The sequence below is a fragment of the Salvelinus sp. IW2-2015 genome, linkage group LG27 (genome assembly GCF_002910315.2).
Source record: "Salvelinus sp. IW2-2015 linkage group LG27, ASM291031v2, whole genome shotgun sequence".
Taxonomy (NCBI): Eukaryota; Metazoa; Chordata; class Actinopteri; order Salmoniformes; family Salmonidae; genus Salvelinus; species Salvelinus sp. IW2-2015.
In genome coordinates, this window is record NC_036867.1 from 4,655,904 (window position 1) to 4,680,267 (window position 24,364).

The window sequence follows — 24,364 nt, forward strand, 5'->3', positions numbered from 1 at the left end:
CTGTTCACCCACGACTGCGTGGCCATGCACGCCTCCAACTCAATCATCAAGTTTGCGGATGACACTACAGTGGTAGGCTTGATTACCAACAACGACGAGACGGCCTAAGGGAGGAGGTGAGGGCCCTCGGAGTGTGGTGTCAGGAAAATAACCTCACACTCAACGTCAACAAAACAAAGGAGATGATTGTGGACTTCAGGAAACAGCAGAGGGAGCACCCCCCTATCCACATCGACGGGTCAGTAGTGGAGAAGGTGGAAAGTTTTAAGTTCCTCGGTGTACACATCACGGACAAACTGAATTGGTCCACCCACACAGACAGCGTTGTGAAGAAGGCGCCAGCAGCGCCTCTTCAACCTCAGGAGGCTGAAGAAATTCGGCTTGTCACCAAAAGCACTCACAAACTTCTACAGATGCACAATCGAGAGCATCCTGTCGGGCTGTATCACCGCCTGGTACGGCAACTGCTCCGCCCACAACCGTAAGGCTCTCCAGAGGGTAGTGAGGTCTGCAGAACGCATCACCGGGGGCAAACTACCTGCCCTCCAGGACACCTACACCACCGATGTCACAGGAAGGCCATAAAGATCATCAAGGACAACAACCACCCAAGCCACTGCCTGTTCACCCCGCTATCATCCAGAGGCGAGGTCAGTACAGGTGCATCAAAGCAGGGACCGAGAGACTGAAAAACAGCTTCTATCTCAAGGCCATCAGACTGTTAAACAGCCACCACTAACATTTAGCGGCCGGCTGCAACTACTGACTCAACTCCAGCCACTTTAAAAAATGGGAATTGATGGAAATTATGTAAAATGTACCACTAGCCACTTTAAACAATGCCACTTAATATAGTGTTTACATACCCTACATTACCCATCTCATATGTATATACTGTACTCTATATCATCTACTGCATCTTGCCATCTTTATGTAATACATGTACCACTAGCCACTTTAAACTATGCCACTTTATGTTTACATACCTACAGTACTCATCTCATATGTATATACCGTACTCTATACCATCTACGTGCATCTTGCCATGCCGTTCTGTACCACCACTCATTCATATATCTTTATGTACATTTCTTTATCCTTTACAAACGGGGTGTGTATAAGGTAGTAGTTGTGGAATTGTTAGGTTAGATTACTTGTTGGTTATTACTGCATTGTCGGAACTAGAAGCACAAGCATTTCGCTACACTCGCATTAACATCTGCTAACCATGTGTATGTGACTAATAAAATTTGATTTGATTTGAGTTTTACAGAGGGTTTAGCAGGAACTCTCTGCAGTCAATGAGGGGGTTCTTTCTCTTTATAGGGAATGCATTTGGCACGTGGATGAGGAAACGAAGATAGGAAAATGGGTCGTCCCTCCCGCTTACTGGAATATACTTGTTTTAACGATTGGAAAATAGGTCAGCCCTATAGCTTTGATCACATCCACGTTTTGACTGGTAGTAGTTGCTTATCCGATTCCCAATCTTTCATTGAGTGCTTGTCCAGACCAGCAGCCCAGAACAGAAAACGGACTGAGGCTGACCCCAATGGAAGATTAAAGTTTCCATGTGAAGGCTAAAGAAACCTTCTCATTATGGCTACACGGCCTCATTAAACTTTAATCTTCTTAAGATTACTCTTTCACAAATGCCAAAAGAAAAATGGATGCTCTCATTAATGTTTTACAGTGCCTGGAGACAATGGGGTTTAATAGCATGCTTGTGTGTTCATTCCCAGACCATTAGCATTGGATATGAATTTTAAAAAGGCTGTGAGGCATTCAATTTGAGAGACGACCATGCATTTGTCTTTGTAGGGGGATATCATCTGTGGTTTCCCTTTGCGGTGTCATGGTTTTAAGTCATTTAGTATCTTGGGAGGTGCAGTACAATGATATATCAGTAGGATTACGATATTACCAGATACCTGCTTCCCAGGGAGAGCTGTTCACAATGAATGCTAATGGGAATGAATTCTAATGAGGAAACGGTATATGTTCAGCATGTCTACACAAGCCCCTTACATTTACATTTAAGTCATTTAGCAGACGCTCTTATCCAGAGCGACTTACAAATTGGTACGACTTTACATAGTTATTTTACCCCCAGCTGAGGTGAATGGAGTCATGGTACAGTATGTATCCAGTCAGTCAGGTAGATGTGACTCTGGCTTAGAGATACGGAGACCTGAACTAGAGTCTTTGTTTTTATACCATCTTATCATCCCACCAAACTGGAATGTCCAGGACCCAGTTTTTCAAAAGTTAGCTGTCTGGATTTTCGCCTATCTGATTGGATTAATGCAAAGGAATAGAATGGGAGTCCCCCATTCAAGTCTGTTCTATTTATTATATTTCTATGCATTTAATCCAATCTGATAGGCGAAATCCAGATACTTTTGAAAAACTCGGCCCAGGGGGCATTATTCTCATAATGAAAGTAGATGGAAAGATGGATGCTTATTTGTTCTGAGTGAGGAGAATTGTTTCCACTGCCTGTTGTTTACAGGGAACAAAAGTCAAACCACCAGAACCACACACAGCAGCATTCTTTTTTTGTGATGAAAGACCACAGTACTGTATACCTGCCCCCAGTTAACYGACATCTAACCACACAGTGGCTAGTGGTAATGGGGAGGAAGCAGCGGGTGCTAACTGACACAGCCAGGGAGGTGTGATGAAACCCTGCCCTGCCCAGAAACACACTCTTTAGGGGGGAGATGCTGTGTTGTCTGACCCCTCAACTGGGAGCTTGGGAGGCAGAGGGGGCTGGGAAGTGGTGGATAATGCTGCTCTATTCCACCTACATTTATAAAATACATGTTTAAAAAGTATTGTAAAAACATTGTTGTGTGTTCTTCTCGCCTGTAGGTAAAAAAGGCCTTCTTCGCCTTGGTTGCCAACGGGGTGCGGGCAGCCCCACTATGGGAGACAAAGAAGCAGAGCTTTGTCGGTAAGTGGAAAAAAATATTTTTTTTTGCAGTCGAATGTTACTGTATTATTTTCCATACATAGTGAACAGAATGGAACCAAATCGAGTTATTAGGGAGACATGGTCAGACTGGGATAAAGATGAGGGTATCACAACTATAAAGGAGGGGAGGTATAGAAACTGAGAGGTGATGAGGAAAGTAGATCAAATGATATAGTCCGTGCAAATTATAAAATGTGTGTGTCCCTGCCATAGCCCCTGCCATAGAGGGGACCTCTGCAACAGTGCCCTGCCTCCTTGGGTTTTTTAAAACCTGTTATGCCAGTCGTGTTCCTTCACAAAGAGGTCCTGTTGGGCCGGCCTGTTCCCTACCACAGCAACACTGGGTTCCTGTGACTTACCAATCTGTTTAAGGAGCACTGACGGGAACTCAGTCAGTCTTTTTTAAGGAACACGGACAGTACAGTTGAAGACTTGTGCAGGAGGGCACAGCACAGGGAACACTGTCCATCGATTTCACTTTCCACTGCGGGAGGGCACTGGTGGCCTGTGTTCACACACATATTGAAATAAGTCACACACTTACTGTACATCCAGGAGATGCACTGAATATTATGTAACACAGGAATCTCTCTAGCCTAAATCTGTTGGATCACTCTTACATCATGGCTAGCCACATCCATAATACCCTCCCCCCTAATATAATCATTGCCTCGTCTCTTTTTTCCCCCATTCCCCTCGTCCTTAGAAACCCCCTCWCCTTTGTGCTCTCCCTCACTTCTACCCATGTCTTACTAATGCTTCAGTCTTTGCACTGTACCTCCCTCTCCTCAACCCCCTCCCCTTTTTCTATCTCTGCTCTATCCATCCTCTCTCTCTCCATCCTTTCCGTCAGCTTTCTCTGCCCTCCATTTTGACAACTCCACCCTCTCTCCTTCCATCTCTTCCCCTCAAGAGGCGGCCTCCTCTCGTCTCCTCTCCTTGTATCTGGGCCAGCGTCATGGAGACGGATATAAATACTGTTCTCTCCTCTCTAGCCGGCTCTGAGAACAGACAGGCAGATGATTTATAATGAGCCATGGTCATGGGCTACCATTCACTCGTGCTAATTTGAGATGGCAGAAATTGACTCAATATTATATTCTTACCGTATTGGTCTATATGTTTTTCAACAATTGAATCAAGGATACATTGACCAATATCGCTATGAGCCCACCTATGGTTAGGGGACATCCATATTGCGCAACTGTCCTGGCTGTATCACTAGGATGTGAGTGTAGAGCCTGATGTCTCCCTGCAGCCTCACATACATAAATCAAGTCCACTCAACTGAGAGTGGGAGAGTGTTAAAGGAATTTCATTCCTATGTTTATCAACCAATTCAATTAAAACATTCTGCCCATAAATAAGAATTTGTAAGATAATTATCAGCCAAATGGACAGAAAACCAGTATTAAAATCAATCAATCAATAGCGTTTATTCTCGAAAGTACTGATCATAATACATTTTACATCAGGTTATATAACAAAGATGATGTCATAGGTTTTAATGTCCAACCTCCTCTCGGATACAATGGCAATACAGTTCGAGTTCTCATTACTGTCTGCCACCTGTTCAACTATCTACAATCAACTCAAGGTCTTTCCCCTCCCTGGGTAGAGACAGAATGTCCTGTAAGGAACACAGCATTCCAGCCTGTCTGAAGATAACTCCATTCTTTCTAATAAGGAACATATTACACTCAGAATTATGATTATAATAAGTTTCATTCATACAGTAACGTCTAAGTCAAATGTATACATATTTTAGTCATTAAACACAAAAATCCCGTAACAGAGATGAGAGAAAACGTGTGTATGTGTTGTATGACACGCACAGATGGGCTTTACTAAGAATCTAGCCCTCTGTTCCACTCCACTGTTCTCTCACCCCTAGGCTGTACTGACCTCAATGAGATGTGTATGTGGAGAGGATGTCCCAGAAATAGGCCCATCTATTTCACTCTCCCTCTCACTATCCCCTCCCCATCCTCTACACCCTCTATCCTCTTTCTCACTATCCCCTCCCTATCTTCTCCCCTCTACACCCTATATCCTCTTCTCTCACTATCCCCTCCCTATCTTCTCCCCTCCCCATCCTCTACACCCTCTATCCTCTTTCTCACTATCCCCTCCCCATCCTCTACACCCTCTACTCTTTCTCACTATCCCCTCCCCATCCTCTACACCCTCTATCCTCTTTCTCACTATCCCCTCCCATCTTCTCCCCTCCCCATCCTCTACACCCTCTATCCTCTTTCTCACTATCCCCTCCCTATCTTCTCCCCTCCCCATCTTCTCTTTTTCCCTATCCTCTCCCTATCTCACACATTACCCTTCTGTTCTACCTGTACCTCCCTCTGCTTCTCCTCTCATCTTCTCTCCTCTGTCTCCCTCTGTCAGTACCAGTGAGTGTGTGTGCTTGGACAAATCCAACACCTGTGCAATGTGAATAATTACTGCAATTAACAAGACCACTCCTTTTTCTCGCTCTCTCTTCAGGAATGTTAACCATCACAGACTTCATCAACATCCTCCACAGATACTACAAGTCTCCCATGGTACGTGACCCCTTATCATACAGATCCCAAGGACTTCTGGGTCATGTTCATTAGGGCAATGGAAATAATGTACAAATATTTTGCAACAGAAAACCAAAAGGAGTGTTTTCTCATTGAGCATGTCCAGCTAGTTCCTCCCTGTTTCAGTCCATACTACTGAACACGACTGTGGTTTAACTGTACGGCTTCGGCTTCCTATTGTCACCACAGCCAACGACATTAACTGACTGGACAGTAGTGCTGTGTTGGGAGGCTGGGAGCTTTAACAACACCTCCATCTCAGGCACTGTGTCATGGAGCTTTACAGGCAGAGTGAAGAGAGACATCATCATTAATCATCAGGTCATGAGAAGATGGTGGTTCTGCAGTACGGTCTCTCTGTTCTGACCCAGGGCTTACACACGTTTACCCTGTGTGTACACACACACACACACACACACACACACACACACACACACACACACACACACACACACACACACACACACACACACACACTCTCACTGGCGCTTTACTGTCTCTCACACCAGCTCACCCACACTGATTTTAGTCAAGTATAACACACACACACACCCACTGAACTCCCTCACACTCACCACAGCAGATGTGCCAGCCAGCTGACTACAGTAGGCTGTAGTCAGCTGTGGTCCCGTGTGGCTCAGTTGGTAGAGCATGGCGCTTGCAACGCCAGGGTTGTGGGTTCATTCCCCACGGGGGGACCAGGATGAATATGTATGAACTTTCCAAATTGTAAGTCGCTCTGGATAAGAGCGTCAGCTAAATGACTTAAATGTAAATGTAAATGTGTAAATAGCCTGCATTGCTCAGCTGTGTTGTGTAATGAGAACCACTTCCATGTAGCTGTTTTCCAGGAGTCCTCCCCAGTACAGCTAAAGCTTAATAACGGCAGAGTGCAGTATTATATTTTTTTCAAGAGAGGCCTGGTCAAAATAGCAGCAAAACTGTTACAAACAATGACCAATGATATTTCAGCTGGAAAGTACATTTGACATAGTAAGTAAAAAATAAAATATGTCATTCATAATGTAATTTGACTCAATGGAAGTGTTGTCAGTGGTGAGAGTAGGGAGTTTCTGTGTCCGTGTCACTCCTGCATATTACACACATTATAGAAAGCCCAGCTAGTGAGGCTAGGCCCTCTTTGGATTTTCCACGTCCCAATACTCATTGGTATTTGTTAGGCCAAGTGACGGCGACAGTGTGTGGTCATCCTAATGAACAACCAATGCAGTGAKGCGTTTGTCAATCCTTCCATATCATATTCATGAGGAAATAGTCAGTGCCTCTGTTATTGGCTAAGACAGAGATCACAGAGAGTGTTGCCAAATTCTGGTAGCTTTCCCCAAATTCCCAGGTTTTGCCTGTATTTTCCAAACTTACTCCAAGATGAGTCACTGTTCCTCTAGTCTGGACTGACTGACGAGTGGGCTGCCCAATGGCCTTTCATTTGTTTGTGGACTTTTTGAGTGAGTTTGTGGTCAAGCTGACCCGTACGCGCGCACACACACGCACACACAGTCCTGGATCAGTAATTTTGTTATTGTGAATGTGATGTAGCTGTTGTTTTACAGAAGAACAGAAAAGGCCTTCGGTCTTTGACCCTCTACTCCGTCTGCCTAAGGGTACTTCAAGAGCTGATAGAGCTCAATGGCCATTTTGTCTATCCTCCATCCACCTCGCTAGTCTGTCACACCACCATTCTAAAGAAAAAATGACACGCATTACCGAGCAAATCCCCCGCTGTTCATATTCGCCTAATGGGCTCAATGTAGCTGTGGGTACCATAGAAATGGCCTTTGTTTTTGTAATGAAGTCATTGAGGATCTACTGCTCTCATCTCCCTCCCCCTTCCTTTCTTTGCTGCTGTTATTCATTAGCAGCGGTTCTCATAACTGTCTTGTTTTACGTCAGAGAGTGTTGAGGTGGACCTGATTGAGACCCTCTAGGGAACCTTCCATATCAGACTTATGCATATTGATGAGGAAATAGTTAGTGCCTCTGTCATTAGCTGAGACTGAGAGATAACTTGGAGATAGCGGTGCCAAATTCTGGTACTTTCCCACCTGTTTTATTTTTCATGATGCCAGCGCTTACATATTTTTCTTCTGAGAATTGCTGTGATATAAAAATATATACATTTATTACGTTACTAATTCTAACAAATGCTTATAAAAAKCCAAACATTATAAATGTAATGCTGTGTGCGAATCATGGAAAGCATGTTAAATATCACTAATTGTTGAACGTTCTGTCTTATAGGTACAAATATACGAGCTGGAGGAACATCAGATTGAAACATGGAGAGGTATGGGAACTTTCCGGCAGATTTCTAGTTTCAAAACAACCCTTTTTATCAGTCGTTCAACATATTAWAAAGAAATTGATTTGATAGTTTGTTGGTGCTTTTTGTTATTTTTCTGTCCTATAGAGCTCTACCTACAAGAAACCTTTAAGCCGTTAGTGAACATATCACCTGATGCAAGGTGAGACTGTTCCACATTTCTTATACATGTCACCTGCATTTCATATTTGTCTTTATTTTATATTTGAAGTTCAAATAAAACATTTATGATGGGGAAATGAACCTGCAGATCCATGAACAGGATAGTAATGATCCGTTCATGATTAACTTTGCTTGGCTCATCATTACACTGAGGGACTTGCGTTGAGTTTAATCAGTCCATTATACTAACGGTCCATATTCAACTCCTAGTTGATTGATAAATCTAATTTGTCTACTCGTTTTTTCTACATCATAGTCATACACATCATTTGAAGTGTATTTCTATGGTCATAAACACTGCAAATTAGCCTGGCTTCCTCACTCAGTTAGAATTTATAGGTATAGTCATTTATTGTCAGTACGCTCTCCCAGGTGGAGTTTCAAGTATGCCGTACGTTCCCTAGATTTCTGGGGAAAGGTCTGGTACTTTCCCCTCGTATTTTTGTCATTTTTTCCCCTGCTCTGCGACAGCCTTTCCCATTGTTTATTTTCTTCACACTGAATAATTCAAGGTCCATCCCGCGAAAAGCCGTACGGGCCAGAATCTAAAAAAGAACCTCTGCTTAAAATACCACCTAGGGCACTCGACTACGGCATCATCCCAGGTTAACATGCCTCTGGTTTGGTTTCTGCCTCCTTTTGGGAGAACACCAGTATCATTGAATTGCTTAAAAACTGATTCCGCTGTCTTCATGGTTTCGCTTTCTGTTAGAGTATTTGGTTTGAGTCTGTGAAGGAGAGAAACTGGGATAGAGCGCAGATCTGTTTACCTTCCTAGTTAGCCCCTTGTTTCTGATGACTTCCTGTGTGGTTCCTGGTTTAACATGCATGGATACTTTGTGTTTTCACATCATCTGGTCAATTTGCTTGAGCCTTTTGCTGAATAAGGTCCACTTAGTGTTTTATGGCGCCTCCGTTAGGTACTGTAGTATTTCTCTCCAAGCAGAAGCAAATGTTCTGAAACAGGTTTTACGAAAGCCTCCTAGCCAATGCAGTACTTAAAAAGGTAGCCTGGACTGTGAACCTGTTTTTCTGGAGACTCGACCACGACGTGCAGTTTTAAAGATGGAGACGATTGATGGAGAGAGAGAGAGAGTCAGTGTATCAACACCCTCGGTCTCGAGTGCTTTATTGGCAAAGACAGGTTGTCTGTGTTATTTTAACCTAATCTTCTATTGATCTCCCTCTCCCAGCATATTCGACGCGGTGTACTCGCTCATCAAGAACAAGATCCACCGGCTGCCCGTCATCGACCCAGTCAGCGGCAACGCGCTTTATATCCTCACGCACAAGAGGATCCTCAAGTTCCTCCAGCTCTTCGTAAGTCAAACTGGATGTGTGAAGCATGGGCTCTCTTAAAGGAATAACACACGGTGGGTGGGAATTTAAGAGTATGCTGCCCCTTGTTGGATCTCTGTAGAATTGAAGATAACATACACTCTGGAAGAGGGGAAAGATGGGATGAGAGAAGGAAATTAAGGAGGACACCTACAAAGGTAGGATGATGAAAGGATGGAGCCTAGAGAGGCTGGTCTTATCTGATTCAGTAGAGGATTAGTTTAATCCAGGGGTGTCTAACTCATTCCGTGGAGGGCCTTAGTGTCTGCTGGTTTTTCCTTTCAATTAAGACCTAGACGACCAGGTGAGGGGAGTTCCTTACTAATTACTGACCTTAATTCATCAGTCAGGGTCAAGGGAGGAAGGAAAGCCCGCAGACACTAGGCCCTCCGTGGAATGAGTTTGACACGTGGTTCATTCTATCTGACTGACTTGCCTATTTAAATAAAGGTTCAATAAAAAGAAACCATCTGATTTTGCCTGGATGACCTCAAGTCTAATGATATGGTGTGACTATATAACGCAGTTACCAGTTTCAAATCCACTAATTCAGGAAATGATTTTATATTCATTCAATCGGTTCGAGAGTTAATTATTTACACTATGTTGTTTAAATGAATGAATTGGTTGTGTTAAGGTAGTACTGTAGCAGGCTGCTGGCTAGAGAAGCAGTCTTGTCTAGGTGAAGGTGAAGGTGTCTGACCTGTAGAAGGGAGTGTGAAATGTATCTCTGCATAATAAAGTAGACCACAGGAAAGACGTTAGGAAATATGAACCTACTTGACAGAAGGACATCCGTCTGTCGCGGGTTAGGAGAAAGGGGATACCTAGTCAGTTGCACAACTGAATGCATTCAACTGAAATGTGTGTGCCGTGTTTGGGGGTTAATTGCCTTGCTCAAGGGCAGAATGGCAGATTTCCCCCCCCCCCACCTTGCCGGCTCGGGGATTCGAACCAGTGACCTTTTGGTTACTGACCTAACACTCTTAATTGCTAGGCTACCTGCCGCACTAAGGAAGTGATAGAGCAGGTGATTGCACACACACAGGTATAGACAGACATAATWCAAGACCGACAGACAGACATAGAGAATATGACACAGACGGACTGAAAAATAGACCGGCAGACATTCATGGTAATATGAGCAGGGCATGCAAGAAGGTCAGACAGACATGGACAATATCAAAAATGGGACATGTAGACTGATGAAAAGACTGCTGACACTACATTTGACAGTCAAATGGAGGTGAAACCAGTTTAGTCCTAAGTGCTTTGTCCCATCTATCCTATCATGTTTATTAGGTCACACAACAACAAAAAACGTTTACATTTCGAAAAGGGTTTCTCATTGGTAGTTCTGCCTGGTTTCAGTCAATGTTTTTAAGAATTTCCAAATGTTTCCTCCCTTATGAACATGTGGCAGGTGTGCGAGATGCCCAAGCCTGCCTTTATGAAGCAGACTTTGGAGGAACTAACCATCGGGACCTACCACAATATCGCCTTCATCCACCCCAACACACCCATCATCAAGGCCCTCAACATCTTTGTGGACCGGAGGGTGTCCGCACTGCCAGTGGTGGACGAGTCAGGTGTGTGTGTGCTTCAGGCTGAGGAGAAGTGTGGTGGTGTATTTTGTATTTATTAGAGATCCCCTGCCAAGACAGCAGCTACTCTTCCTGGGGTCCAAACACATTAAGGCACTTAGATTACATATAAAACAGTACATCATATAACATTATTACACCATGACATATCGACAATACAACATTTATAATACCACCATACATCAATATTACAATGTGCGTTTGTATGGAGTGTGTGTGTCTCTTCACAGTCCGCGTTGTTCCATAAGGTTTAGTTATTATCCGATTTTACTGCTTGCATGAGTTACTTGATGTGGAATAGAGTTCCATGTAGTCATGGCTCTATGTAGTACTGTGTGTTTCCTGGAGTGTGTTCTGGACTTGGGGACTGAAGAGACCCCTGGTGGAATGTCTTGTGGGGTAGACATGGGTCTCTAAGCTGTGAGCTAGTCATTTGAACAGACTGCTCGATGCTTTCAACATGTCAATACCTCTCAAAGACATGTAGTGATGCATTCAATCTCTCCTCTACTTTGAACCAGGAGAGATTGAAATGCATGCCACTGATGTTAGCTCTCCATGTACATTTAACTTCTTATGGCTGCAATCCCGGTAACGGGATGATATGACAACAGCCAGTGAAAGTGCAGGGCGCCAAATTCAAAACAACAAATCTCATAATTAAAATTCCTCAGACATACATGTGTCTTATACCATTTTAAAGGTAATCCTGTTGTTAATCTCACCAAAGTGTCCGATTTCAAATATGCTTTTCAGCGAAAGCACTACAAACGATTATGTTAGGTCACACCAAACCACAATAAGCACAGCCATTTTTTCAGCGAAAGATAGTAGTCACAAAAAAGCAGAAATAGAGATAAAATGAATCACTAACCTTTGATGATCTTCATCAGATGACACTCATAGGACATCATGTTACACAATACATTTATGTTTTGTTCGATAATGTGCATATTTATATCCACAAATCTTGGTTTACATTGGCGCCATGTTCAGAAATGCCTCCAAAATATCCGGAGAAATTGCAGAGAGCCACGTCAATTAACAGAAATACTCATCATAAACTTTGATGAAAGATACATGTTTTACATAGAATTAAAGATACACTTGTTCTTAATGCAACCGTTGTCAGATTTTTTTWATTTTTTTWATTTAATTTAGAAGAAAAAAAAGATTATTGCACACCATGCAATAATCTGAGACGGCGCTCAGATTTAACAACATTTCTCCGCCATGTTGGAGTCAGCAGAAATACGAAATTACATCATAAATATTCCCTTGCCTTTGATCATCTTCATCAGAATGCACTCCCAGGAATCCTAGTTCCACAATAAATCGTTGTTTGTTCGATAATGTCCATTACTTATGTCCAAATAGCTACTTTTGCTAGCATGTGTAGTACACGTGTCCAAACACTCGCGCAGATGCAGGCAAACGTCGGACGAACTTCAGAAAGTTATATTACAAGTCGAATAAACTGGTCAAACTAAGTAGAGAATCAATCTTCAGGATGTTGTCATCATATATATCCAATAACGTTCCAACCGGAGCATTCCTTCTGTCTGTAGAAGTTATGGAACGCAAGGCGATATCATGAGGAATGCGCGTGACCAGGAACTGGCAATCTGCCAGACCACTGACTCATTCCCCTCTCATCCGGCCCCACAACACAGTATAAACTTCATTCAACGTTCTACCGACTCTTGACATCTAGAGGAAGGCGTAGGAAGTGCAAACAGATCCATATATTACAGGGAATTGAATAGGCGATGAGTTTAACATCGACCAGCCTCAGAATTCTCACTTCCTGTTTGGATTTTTTCTCAGGTTTTTGCCTGCCATATGAGTTCTGTTATACTCACAGACATAATTCAAACAGTGTTAGAAACTTCAGAGTGTTTTCTATCCAATACTACTAATAATATGCATATATTAGTAACTGGGACTGAGGAGCAGGCCGTTTACTCTGGGCACCTTTCATCCAAGCTACTCAATACTGCCCCTGTAGCCATAAGAAGTTGGGCCAGCCGTGCTGCTCTGTTCAGGGCAAACTGTAATTTGTGGCACTTGACCACATGACTGGGCAGTAGTCCAGGTGCGACGAAACTAGGCCCTGTAGGACTTGTTTTGTTGATGGCAATATCAAGAAAGCAGAGCAGTGCTTTATTATGGACAGACTTCTCCCCATCTTAGCTACCGTTGCATCAATATGTTTTGACCATTACAGTTTACATCCAGGGTTACTCCAAGCAGTTTAGTCTCTTCCACTTGCTCCACATTATTCATTACAACATTTTGTTGAGGTTTAGGGAATGGTTTTTCCCAAATACAGTGCTTTTTAGTTTTTGAAATATTTAGTACTAGTTTATTACTAGCCACCCATTCTGAAACGGACTGCAGCTATAAGTGTTGCGGYGATTTCAATTGCTGGGGTAGCTAATGTTGAGTCATCAGCATACATAGACACAAAGGCTTTACTCAGTGCCAGGTCATTAGTAAAGATTGAAAAAAGGGGCCTAGACAACTGCCATAGGGAATGCCAGACTCTATCTGGATCATGTTGGAGAGGCCTCCATTAAAGAACACCCTCTGTGTTCTGTTAGACAGGTAACTCTCCATCCACGATGTAGCAGGGGATATAAAGCCATAATACAGGTTTTTCGATAATGATGATGATCGATAATGTCAAAAGCTGCATTGAAGTCTAACAAAAGTTTCCACAAGCTGACTATTATCAATTTCTTTCAGCCAATCAGTCATTTGTGTAAGTGTCGATTGTATGGTTTTAGTCGGATTGTGAATCTCTTTGGTTTTGCACTTTTCAGGAAAAGTAGTGGATATCTATTCCAAGTTTGATGTCATTGTAAGTAACCATTTTCTTTCTTWAAAAAAAAAAAAAGTATCCCTTTCCTAAATATTTCATAAAATACTTCATCAAACACCTGTTTAAAAAGTTGACTAATTCAATGTTGGTGAATATTTCTTATCAGCTAAATATTTCATAAAATACTTCATCAAACACCTGTTTAAAAAGTTGACTAATTCAATGTTGGTGAATATTTCTTATCAGTGAACGTTCAGAGATGGACCGAGTAGTTGTTTGTCTTTACTGTGTGTAGAACCTTGCTGCTGAGAAGACCTACAACAACCTGGACATCACGGTGACCCAGGCTCTGAGGCATCGCTCACAGTACTTTGAGGGCGTCATGAAGTGCAACCGGCTCGAGACACTGGAGACCATCGTGAACAGGATAGTCAAAGCAGAGGTGACTGCAACCGGCTCGAGACACACACACACACACACACACACACACACACACCAGACCTTCAAAACCCTCTCCTGTCACAGTCTCAAATATAATATAGCACCGTCTCCTGTCACAGTCTCAGATATAATATAGCACCGTCTCCTGTCACAGTCTCAGATATAATATAGCACCGTCTCCTGTCAGTCTCAGATATAATATAGCACCGTCTCCTGTCACAGTCTCAGATATAATATAGCACCGTCTCCTGTCACATTCTCAGATATAATATAGCACCGTCTCCTGTCACAGTCTCAGATATAATATAGCAACGTCTCCTGTCACAGTCTCAGATATAATATAGCAACGTCTCCTGTCAGTCTCAGATCTAATATAGCACCCGCTCCTCTTTTCTCTGCTAACCTTTATCCTCTCCTCCTTTTTAATTTTCCTGCTACTCTGGTCCCCAGGTCCACAGGCTGGTTGTGGTGGATGAGAATGCCCGGATCGTGGGCATCGTGTCCCTGTCGGACATCCTGCAGGCCCTGGTGCTCACCCCTGCAGGTATAAACGCCCAGCGTTTCTCCTAATAGAAATAAAATAAAATCTCCACCCTGTACTGTCCTGTCTCCACCCCCAACAATACCTCTCACCCCCAACAATAGACGACAAAATGAAGGCCACTGTAAACCGGCATGGTATGATATGGCATGGGACGGTGTGGCTCGGGCTAGTCTGAGTTGGCCCTGGGTCATATACGTGCTCTATGTTGAATGCTTTCATGTACTTGAGCTGCACTTGATTTGGTTTACCTGGTACAATGGAACCTTTGGAATTGTCTCAACACTCCCAAGCCATATCAAGTGCACCTCAAATGTGTAAGTATGTGTCTCATGTGCTTAACCCAGGTCTAGTCTGGGTTGACTGAGGCGGTAGGCTGTGGGATGTGACTGTGGTTTCTCTCTGGGGTATTGGAACATGCTGGGGGAAGGTACTGATGAGGGGGACCATGCTACATGGAATACACAGGGTTTGCTTGCTCACACATAATCAAGCTTGTGGTTAAGCGTGTGTCTGTTTTTGTGCTGTGTACAAATGTGTTCTAGCATGAGTGAGAATGTTCCTTTAGTGTGTGTGTTTTCGTGCCCATGTCATGAAGGCTGAGTGATGACCGAGTAGCAGGTCCTACCATTTATCTCTCCATGCCCCACCCTCTCCTCTCTTTCTGTTCTGTCTCCTCCCTGATGGATTGCTTTTCTACTACTTCCCCTCCCTGATGGATTGCTTTTCTACTACTTCCCCTCCCTGATGGATCGCTTTTCTACTTCTTCCCCTCCCTGATGGATCGCTTTTCTACTACTTCCCCTCCATCTCTCATTCCCTCCTCTCCTCATCCCTCTTTCCCTCCTCCTCATCCCTCTTTCGCACATTTCCTCCATCCCTCTTTTCCTGCTCTCCTCCATCCCTCTTTCCCTCCAGCCCCACTGTCTGATCCCAGCCTCTATCCATCAGAGAGACTCATCTCTACATGTCAACACATTCCCCCCTGCTACAACCATCCGGACATGGGTTCAAATAGTCATTTTCTTTAAAAACTTGCCTGGCACACTTAATCAGATTGTCAAAACATTTCTGCCTTTACACAGACTCTACACCTTGAGTTCATTTAGCTGGTGTTGTTATGTTCATGTTAATATTTAAGCTAGTTTTATTTGGTCCTTGGTATTATTTGGAGAGCTGTATCAGTAAACATTGTGATTCATCTCGAATGGCAAGAAGTAACATCCTATGTTGCTGAGGTGTAGAATCTACCACACAGCAGAATTCTCTCTCTACATACTTCTCCTATTAAGATCTGTATTTGAAGTCTGCCCGCAGAACTTTTCTGAGCAAACTTTGTCAGAAAAGCCACAACACCTGGATTTGTTCAATAAGAAATGCTCATTTTCTATTGCAAAACATGAAACAAATGTCCTGTTGCGTCCCCTAATACACACAACCCCCTGTTTTCAGGCTGTCAGAGATGAGGGAGTTGTGCAGGTGTAGTTTGGACTGCTGCCGCTCTATATCTAGAACACTGCATATTAATGATCTGCTTGGGGAAGTGTGGTTAATATTAACACGCACAATGTGTTGGGTTTAATGTTGGGAACTATAAACTGGGTGGTTCGAGCCCAGAATGCTGATTGGCTGCCAGCCGAAGGGTTATGTGTTCTATGTTTWAAAAAAAATATGAATGACATAGGTGTGTTCCACGACGCGCTAGCGGAGTGGAACTGACCCACCACGGATTTGAATTATATTCGAGAGAACGTATAGAGCGCCAAGTTGTTTATCCCTTTTATACCATGGCTATAATTGAACACATTTGACCCTAGAAAGGTGTTAATTTGCCAATAGACATTTTCAACATCCACTGAAGTAGTAGCTTGGAAGTTTACTAGATAGCTATAGGTAACAAACAAACAAACAGACTTGCTAGTTTAGCTAACCAAACCATCTGTCCTAGCTTGCCATTATGAAAATACAATTCAACAATGCCAATCATGTTTTCAATTTGACTTGCTTTCAAAAGAAGCTCAAACGTAGAACATGTAAGAATGAACTATGGCCATTGAATTCTACCGTGCAAATACACTGTGCGTTATAGGGAGATGATTCACACGCTAGAATGCCGTTTAAGGCAAACAGAAACAAGTATTCAACAATGCCATGGTATAACAGACCATATACCACGGGTATGACAAAACATGTATTTTTACTGCTCTAATTACATTAGTTTATAATAGAAATAAGGCACCATTGGTGTTTGTGGTATATGGCCATAATACCACATCTAAGGGCTGTATCTAGGCACTCCACATTGCGCCGTGCATAAGAACAGCCCTTAACTGTGGTATATTGGKCATATAACACACCTCCTCGGGCCTTATTGCTTAAGTATAACGTGTGTGTGTACATGGTATTCAACAGCAAGGCAAAACCTCACATCTCTGCGCTAAGACAATTGCATGAGCCATTTTAAAGAGGTACACACAGAGATGCCATCAACAATCCAACAGTAGGTCTTTCCTGAGCTGCAGCAAAATTATAATCACTAAGATTTTGATTTGGGTAGACATGATGAGAGCTCCCCACCAATTACGGCAAATATATTTAGCCTCCTGCTTAATTGAGATGTATCTTATCTAATTGCATTACTCAGGGAACACCCATGTTTTAATTTAGCATGGGTATGCAGCTAATTACACTTAATGAGAGCAACGAAAATAGATTTCCACTGCGAACTGGTCATGCACACATCTCTGAATGCATCTGCATGAGCATTGACAAGAGCCTCAAACACTTCCATGCTAACCCAATCCTTCTCTCTCTCCAGGTATCTGCAGGAAGAACAGCCAACCACAACCAGAAGCAGAGGCACCACCAGCAACGTTAGTAGAGGCAGAACCAGAGGTAGAGGTAGCAGCAGATACAGAACTACAGGAAGAGGCCGAAGCAGAGCGGCACCACCAGAGATGTTAGTAGAGGCAGAGCCAGAGGTAGAGGTAGCAGCAGATACAGAACTACAGGAAGAGGCCGAAGCAGAGGCACCACCAGAAACATTGGTAGAGGTAGTGGTGGCTGAACCAGCGACTGAGGTAGAAGCTCTAGTGGAAGCTGATGCTGAGGTGGTGGTGGAAGGTAAGACTGAGGCTGAGGTGGTGGTGGAAGCAGAAATCAAGACCGAGGTAGTGGAGGTTAAGGGTGAAACTGAGGCTGAGGTGGAGATTAAGGCTGAAACCAAGGCAGAGGAAGTAGAGGTTAAGGCTGAAACTGAGGCTGGGGTGGTGATGGTAGAGGTGGTGTGGGTTAAGGCTGAAACCGAGGTAGAGGCTGAGGTGGAGGTTATGGCTGAAACCGAGGCTGAGGTGGGGATGGCAGAGGATGAAGCAGAGGTGGTGGTGGAGATTAAGGTTGAAACCGAGACAGAGGCTGAGGTGGGGAATGCTGAGGCCGTGGCAGAGTCTGAGCCAGTAGTGAAGGTAGAGACTGAAGCTGGACCCAAGGATGCTGAGGAAGGAGAGGCAGAGTGACATCCATGGCAGTCGCTACAAGCTGTACGTGACTGACCTGCCATGACGCTGCTGTGAGAGGAAGTTGACTCCGGAAGAGGAGCGAGCTGAGAAAGAGGGATCTAATTGTTGGGATGGGTGGTTTAGTAGAAGTGTGACACTCCGGCTTACCAGGGTCCTAATGGGTCATTTTCTGTGATGGGGGAGGTGGTCACATGGGTGACTTACTCGGGCTGACCAACCAGGGATCACTTTACTATAACTGGGTTGTGCCTCCCTTTTCTCCAGATTGTGCACACCCCTGTCCTTTTACCTCTGGATCTTCCAGCATCACCTGACTATGGGCCCCATCCAGAAACAACCTGTAGTCCCTATCCTCTAGGCACTTGTGTAGACTTGAAAGGAGTGGATGGGTGTGAGCAATGTGGCTAATATTCCACCTAGCCTATCAGAGAGAATGGCGGAGCTACCACCATGTTGTCCTGTCTACACCAAGTGTCTACCTTGAGCAGTGGTTCCCAACCTTTTCTGAACCGGGGGATACCTTGATGTGAGACAAATTCTGTGGCACACCTAAAATGTCCCTAATTAATTGATTTTAGTGGAAATTACCCCCATTTCACCCTATTTTCTGTGACAAATGTTTTTCTTATAGATAAATAGGGTTTATTTGTGTATACCCAAGAATGCCTCGTGACTCCGTGCTAGAAAAAAAAAAAAAAAAATGTAGCTCTGGGGAAATAGGTCATTAGTTTTGAGCCGTTTTGGTTAGAGATTATTGTTTTTTCTGCATTGTAAAGATGCAACCACCGACAGTCATGCTCCCCATATTTTTCTATGGCAGAGGCTGTGGAACAGCTAAGCCTAATCAGACTTGCCTGTGCTAGTGTTTCTCAGTCACAGGCAAAGTTTTTTTTAAATGATGCAAATGGTTTTTGCTCGTGATGCGCAACCCTCAGATGATACAAATGTAACAGCCTGAGCGCACCGGACTTGAAATGTTTGAGTGTTTAATTATTATTTTTTAAATAAGATTAGGGGAAAGTTTCAAGTTCCTCAAGGCACACCGGTTGAAAATCACTGGCATAGAAGTTAGGGGCTAAGGATTGTTTCTGGACAGGGTCATGGTCTCAGCCCCTAACCTCTATGGTTAAGGATTGTTTCTGGACAGGGTCATGGTCTCAGCCCCTAACCTCTATGTTAAGATTGTTTCGGACAGGGTCATGGTCTTCAGCCCCTAACCTCTATGGTTAAGGATGGTTTTCTGGACAGGGCAATGGTCTCAACCCCAACCTCTATTGTATAGGATTGGCTGTTCTGGACCAGGGTCATGAGTCCGAACCCCTAACCATCTATGGTTAAGCGATTGTTTTCTGACAGGGTCATGGTCTCACCCCTAACCTCTATGTTAAAGGATTGTTTCTGGACGGGTCATGGTCTCAGCCCTAACCTCTATGGTTAAGGATTGTTTCTGGACAGGGTCATGGTCTCAACCCCTAACCTCTATGGTTAAGGATTGTTTCTGGACAGGTCATGGTCTACTACCTATGTAGGGATTGTTCGACAGGTCAGTCTAGCCCTAACCTCTATGGTTAAGGATTGTTTCTGGACAGGGTCATGGTCTCAGACCCAACCTCTATGGTTAAGGATTGTTCCTTTTCTGGACGGGTCATGGGTCTCAGACCCCTAACCTCTTAATGGTTAAGGATTGTTTCTGGACAGGGTTCATGGTCCAACCCTAACCCTCTATGTTAAGGATTGTTTCTGGACAGGGTCCATGGTCTCAGAGCCCTAACCTCTATGGTTAAGGAGTGTTCGGGACAGGGTCATGGTCTCAGACCCTAAACCGCTATGGTTAAGGATTGCTTCTGACAGGGTCATGTTCCAACCCTACCTCTATGGTTAAGGATTGTTCTGGACAGGTCATGGTCTCCAGCCCTACCTCTATGGTTAGGTATGGTTTCTGGACAGGGTCCATGTCCAAGCCCTAACCTTCTATGGTTAAGGATTGTTTCTGGACAGCGTCATGGTCTCGACCCTAACCTCTATGGTTAGAGGATGTTCTGGACAGGTCATGGTCCAGACCTAACTCCTTGGTTAAGGATTGTTTCTGGAACAGGGTCATGTCTCAGACCCTACACTCGTATGGTTAAGGATTGGTTTCTGGCAGGGTCATGGTCCAGCGCCTACCATCTATGGTTAAGGATTGTTTCTGGACAGGGTCATGTTCAGACCCTAACCTCTATGGTAAGGCATTGTTCGTGACAGGGTCATGGTCTCAACCCCCTAACCTCTTATGGTTCAGGATTGTGTTTCTGACAGGTCATGGTCTTCAAGCCCCTAACCTCCTATGGTTAAGGATTGTTCTGGACCAGGGTCATGGCTCAGCCCCTAACTCTCTATGGTTAAGGATTGGTTTTGGACAGGGAGTGGTCTCAACCCCTACCTCATGGTTTAAGATTGTTTCTGGACAGGTCATGGTCTCAGACCCTAACCTCTATGGTTAAGGATTGTTCTGGACAGGTCATGGCTCAGCCCCTAACCTCTATGGTTAAGGATTGTTTCTGGACAGGGTCATGGTCTCAGACCCTAACCTCTATGGTTAAGGATTGTTTCTGGACAGGATCATGGTCTCAGCCATGAGCACACAAATGGTTTGAATATCAGTCTTTTAAGCTTATTTTTTGTTCCAGTGTACTTCTACATCTTTATCATGATTATGTCTGCTCTCCTCCTTCAGGGAGTATTGTTTTTAGCTTTATTTGCACAAGGTTTTGTGAACGTAACAGAGGCTCTCTGAAAACTATACGAATCCCCCTGCTACTTATGATGTCCCTTTGACAACGGGCTGTGCTCGCTGTCCCGTCGTTAACGTCATTGGTGCCTTTCGCCCCCACAAGTAGTCACACGTCATTGGCTGAGAGAGAGCTGGAGAATGTTCAAAAACGTGTTAAAACTGAATGTGAGCGTTTCCAAAACCAAAAACCTGATATATCACACCTTTTGTTTATTTTGCTGATGTTGAGAATTTTCTAGAATCAAAGTTTGTTATATTCCTGAAATGTTCATTTTGAAATTATGCTGTAAAGATAGATTCAAAGTTTTATTTATTAAATAGTATTTTCTCTGTGCTTAACTATTTTAGAGGGTGGAAGAGAACGAAAGTGAGGTATGCTGACTTTGTTGTTCAATGCTCTTCAAGGAGCAGCAGCTGCCTATAACCAACATTTCTCTTTACTTCTCCAGTTACTTGGAGGCATGCAAGATATCTTGTACTCTGTATTGATCATTCATTGTTTTCTGTGTATAAAATGCCGTAAAATAATGTTCTTCGAAATTTAGATCTTTTTTTTTTCTTGTGGATTAGGTTGTGGTGTATTGTTGATGGTCTCTAAGGGGATTATCCATTGAAAATGGATAGAACTGGTTGAGTACGACAGTATAATGGTAATACATATTGTACTTTTCAGTTTTATTTTTTACTTTGCTGTTTGAAAAAGTAATAAAACGTACTGTTGAATCTTTATCTGGTGTGTATGATTGTGGTATTGAATTTTCTAACAAAATGGCCCCACATAGTGGCACAATGGTGCAAATGTCACTTTGAACTAGGCTAAACCAAAGACCCACCGAGTTCATGGAACTGTATGCGTTTTCAAATTTGCCTGATCCATCAAACATTTTTAGTCTGCCTGACTGCAACAAATAGAAAATCTCAACCAAACTTTGACATGCTTAAATAATGAGAGAGGGAGACAACTAGACCTAACCTACAGTGCATTTGGAAAGTATTCAGAACCCTTTACTTTTTCCACATTTTGTTACTGCCGTATTCTAAAATGTATTAAGTAGTTTTTCCCCCCTCATCAATCCCTACACAATACCCCATAATGACAAAGCAAAAAAAGGTGTGTATGTTTTTGCAAATTTATAAAAAATACAAAATGTAAATATCACATTTACAAAAGTGTGCTTAGGGTTCTTGTCTTGTTTGAGGTCCAGTCTGAGGTCCTGAGCACTCTGGAGCAGGTTTTCATCAAGGATCTCTCTTTGCTCCGWTCATCTTTCCCTCGATCCTGACTAGTCTCGCAGTCCCTGCCGCTAAAAAATGGATGGTGCCAGGTTTCCTCCAGACGTGACGCTTGGCATTCAGGCCAAAGAGTTCAATCTTGGTTTCATCAGACCAGAGAATCTTGTTTCTCATGYTCTGAGTCCTTTAGGTGCCTTTTGGCAAACTCCAAGCGGGCTTTCATGTGCCTTTTTACTGAGTGGCTGCTTCCGTCTGGCCACTCTACCATAAAGACCTGATTGGTGGAGTGCTGCAGACAAGGTTGTCTTTCTGGAAGGTTCTCCCATCTCCACAGAGGAACTCTGGAGCTCTGACAGAGCGACAATCGGGTTCTTTGTCACCTCTCTGATCAAGGCCCTTCTCCKKCGATTGCTCAGTTTAGCTGGGCGGCCAGCTCTAGGAAGAGTCTTGGTGGTTCCAAACTTATTCCATTTAAGAACGATGGAGGCCACTTTGTTCTTGGGGACCTCAAATGCTACCCTTCCCCAGATCTGTGTATCGACAAAATCCTTTCTCGGATCTCTACGGACAATTCCTTCAACCTCATGGCTTGGTTTTTGCTCTGACATGCATTGTCAACAGTGGGACGTTATAGACAGGTGTGTGCCTTTCCAAATCATGTCCATTCAATTGAATTTACCACAGATGGACTCCAAGTTGTAGTAACATCTTAAAGATGATCAATAGAAACAGGATGCACATGAGCTCAATTTCGAGTATCTTAGCAAAGGGTCTGAATACTTACGTCAATGTTTTTTTTTAGCAAACATTTCTAAAAACCTGTTTTCACTTTGTCATTATGGGGTATGGTGTAGATGAGAAACATTTTTTTTTTTTTATCCATTTAAAAAAAACAGCTGTAACGTCACAAAGTGGAAAAATTCAAGGGCTCTGAATACTTTCTGAATGCACTGTAGATGTGAGTGCTGCGGGGTGATAAACATTTAGGCAGGTAACCTTGGTGTTCTTTTGCACAGGGACTATGGTGGTCTTCTTGAATCAAGTTGGTATTACAGACCGGGCAGGGATAGGTTGAATGCCAGTGAAAACACTTGCCAGCTGGTCAACGCATACTCTGAGTACACGTCTTACATCGGCTACGGAGAGCATGGTCACACAGTAGTCCGGAACAGCTGGTGCTGTCTTATGGTTGTGTTGCTTGCCTTGAAACGGGAATAGAAAGCATTTGGCTCATTTGGTAGCCTCGTGTCTCTGGGAAGCTCATGGCTGGGTTTCCCTTTGTAATCTGTGATAGTTTGCAAGCCCTGCCACATTCATTGAGCGTCAGAGCTGGCATAGTAGAATTCGAACTAAGTCCTGTATTGACGCTTTGCCTGTTTGATGGCTTGTCTGAGGTCGTGTAAGCGTCCGGATTAGTGTCCCGCTTCTTGAAAGCAGCAGCTCTAGTCTTTAGCTCAGTACGGATGTTGTCTGTAATCCATAGTTTCTGGGTGGGGTATGTACCAATGCTCACTGTGGGGGTGTCGTCGTCAATGCACTAATTAATGAAGCCAGAGACTGATGTGGTAAACTACTCAGTGTTATCTAATGAATCCCGGAACATATTTCAGTCTGAGCTAACATAATAGTCCTGTAGCTTCCCGTCTGCTTCTTACTTCCGTATTGAGCARGTCACTGGTACTTCCTCTTTGTGTTTTTGCTTGTAAGAAGGAAGCAGGAGGATGGAGTTATGGTCTGATTTGCCAAATGGACGGCGAGGGAGGGCCTTGTACGTGTTTCTGTGTATGGAGCAAAAGTGATCTACAGTTTTGTTGCCTCTAGTTGACAGGTGACAGCACAGGTGACATGCTGGTAAAAATGAGGTAAATCCAGCGAGATGTATATAAAACATTTATTGTTGATAGGATAGTCTCCAGTTTGTTCTCCAGTGATTGCACGTTCGCCTATAGAACCGCGGGCAATGGCGGATTATTTGCTCGCTGATGTAGTCTCGTCAGGATGCCGGCTCACCTGCCTCTTTCGTCACTGCCGCT

General features: G+C 43.6%; 1 protein-coding gene and 2 long non-coding RNA genes across 10 annotated transcripts in view; 2 read left to right on the plus strand and 1 right to left on the minus strand.

Moving 5' to 3' along the window:
- The window catches only part of LOC111953401 (5'-AMP-activated protein kinase subunit gamma-1), a 108,998-nt gene extending 89,512 nt beyond the window's left edge, over positions 1-19,486 (plus strand). For 3 of the 6 annotated variants that reach the window (XM_070435604.1, XM_023972639.2, XM_023972641.2), the window contains 11 exons: positions 2,875-2,956; positions 5,477-5,535; positions 7,816-7,861; positions 7,985-8,039; positions 9,253-9,379; positions 10,821-10,986; positions 13,827-13,864; positions 14,121-14,267; positions 14,717-14,810; positions 17,626-17,684; positions 17,837-19,486. In XM_070435604.1, the coding sequence (XP_070291705.1) occupies positions 2,875-2,956; positions 5,477-5,535; positions 7,816-7,861; positions 7,985-8,039; positions 9,253-9,379; positions 10,821-10,986; positions 13,827-13,864; positions 14,121-14,267; positions 14,717-14,810; positions 17,626-17,684; positions 17,837-18,322 (1,359 nt within the window). In that variant the 3' untranslated portion in view covers positions 18,323-19,486. Of the gene's footprint in view, positions 1-2,874; positions 2,957-5,476; positions 5,536-7,815; positions 7,862-7,984; positions 8,040-9,252; positions 9,380-10,820; positions 10,987-13,826; positions 13,865-14,120; positions 14,268-14,716; positions 14,811-17,625; positions 17,767-17,834 lie in introns of all 6 variants that reach the window. The other 3 variants (XM_070435605.1, XM_023972638.2, XM_070435606.1) reach the window with 3 other exon arrangements.
- Positions 5,561-6,402, plus strand: LOC139023158 (uncharacterized). The gene is made up of 2 exons (XR_011474314.1): positions 5,561-6,181; positions 6,350-6,402. It is a non-coding gene; the product is annotated as an uncharacterized lncRNA (long non-coding RNA).
- LOC139023157 (uncharacterized) lies at positions 19,409-21,821 on the minus strand. Of its 3 annotated transcripts, XR_011474313.1 has the most exons (4): positions 20,492-20,527; positions 19,886-19,935; positions 19,752-19,802; positions 19,409-19,494 (listed from the first exon to the last, which is right to left on the minus strand). It is a non-coding gene; the product is annotated as an uncharacterized lncRNA (long non-coding RNA). The 3 variants fall into 3 exon arrangements; XR_011474312.1 differs by lacking the exons at positions 19,886-19,935; positions 20,492-20,527 and adding an exon at positions 20,845-21,821; XR_011474311.1 differs by lacking the exon at positions 20,492-20,527 and having other exon boundaries at positions 19,886-19,958.
- Between the last annotated feature and the right edge of the window lie 2,543 nt (positions 21,822-24,364).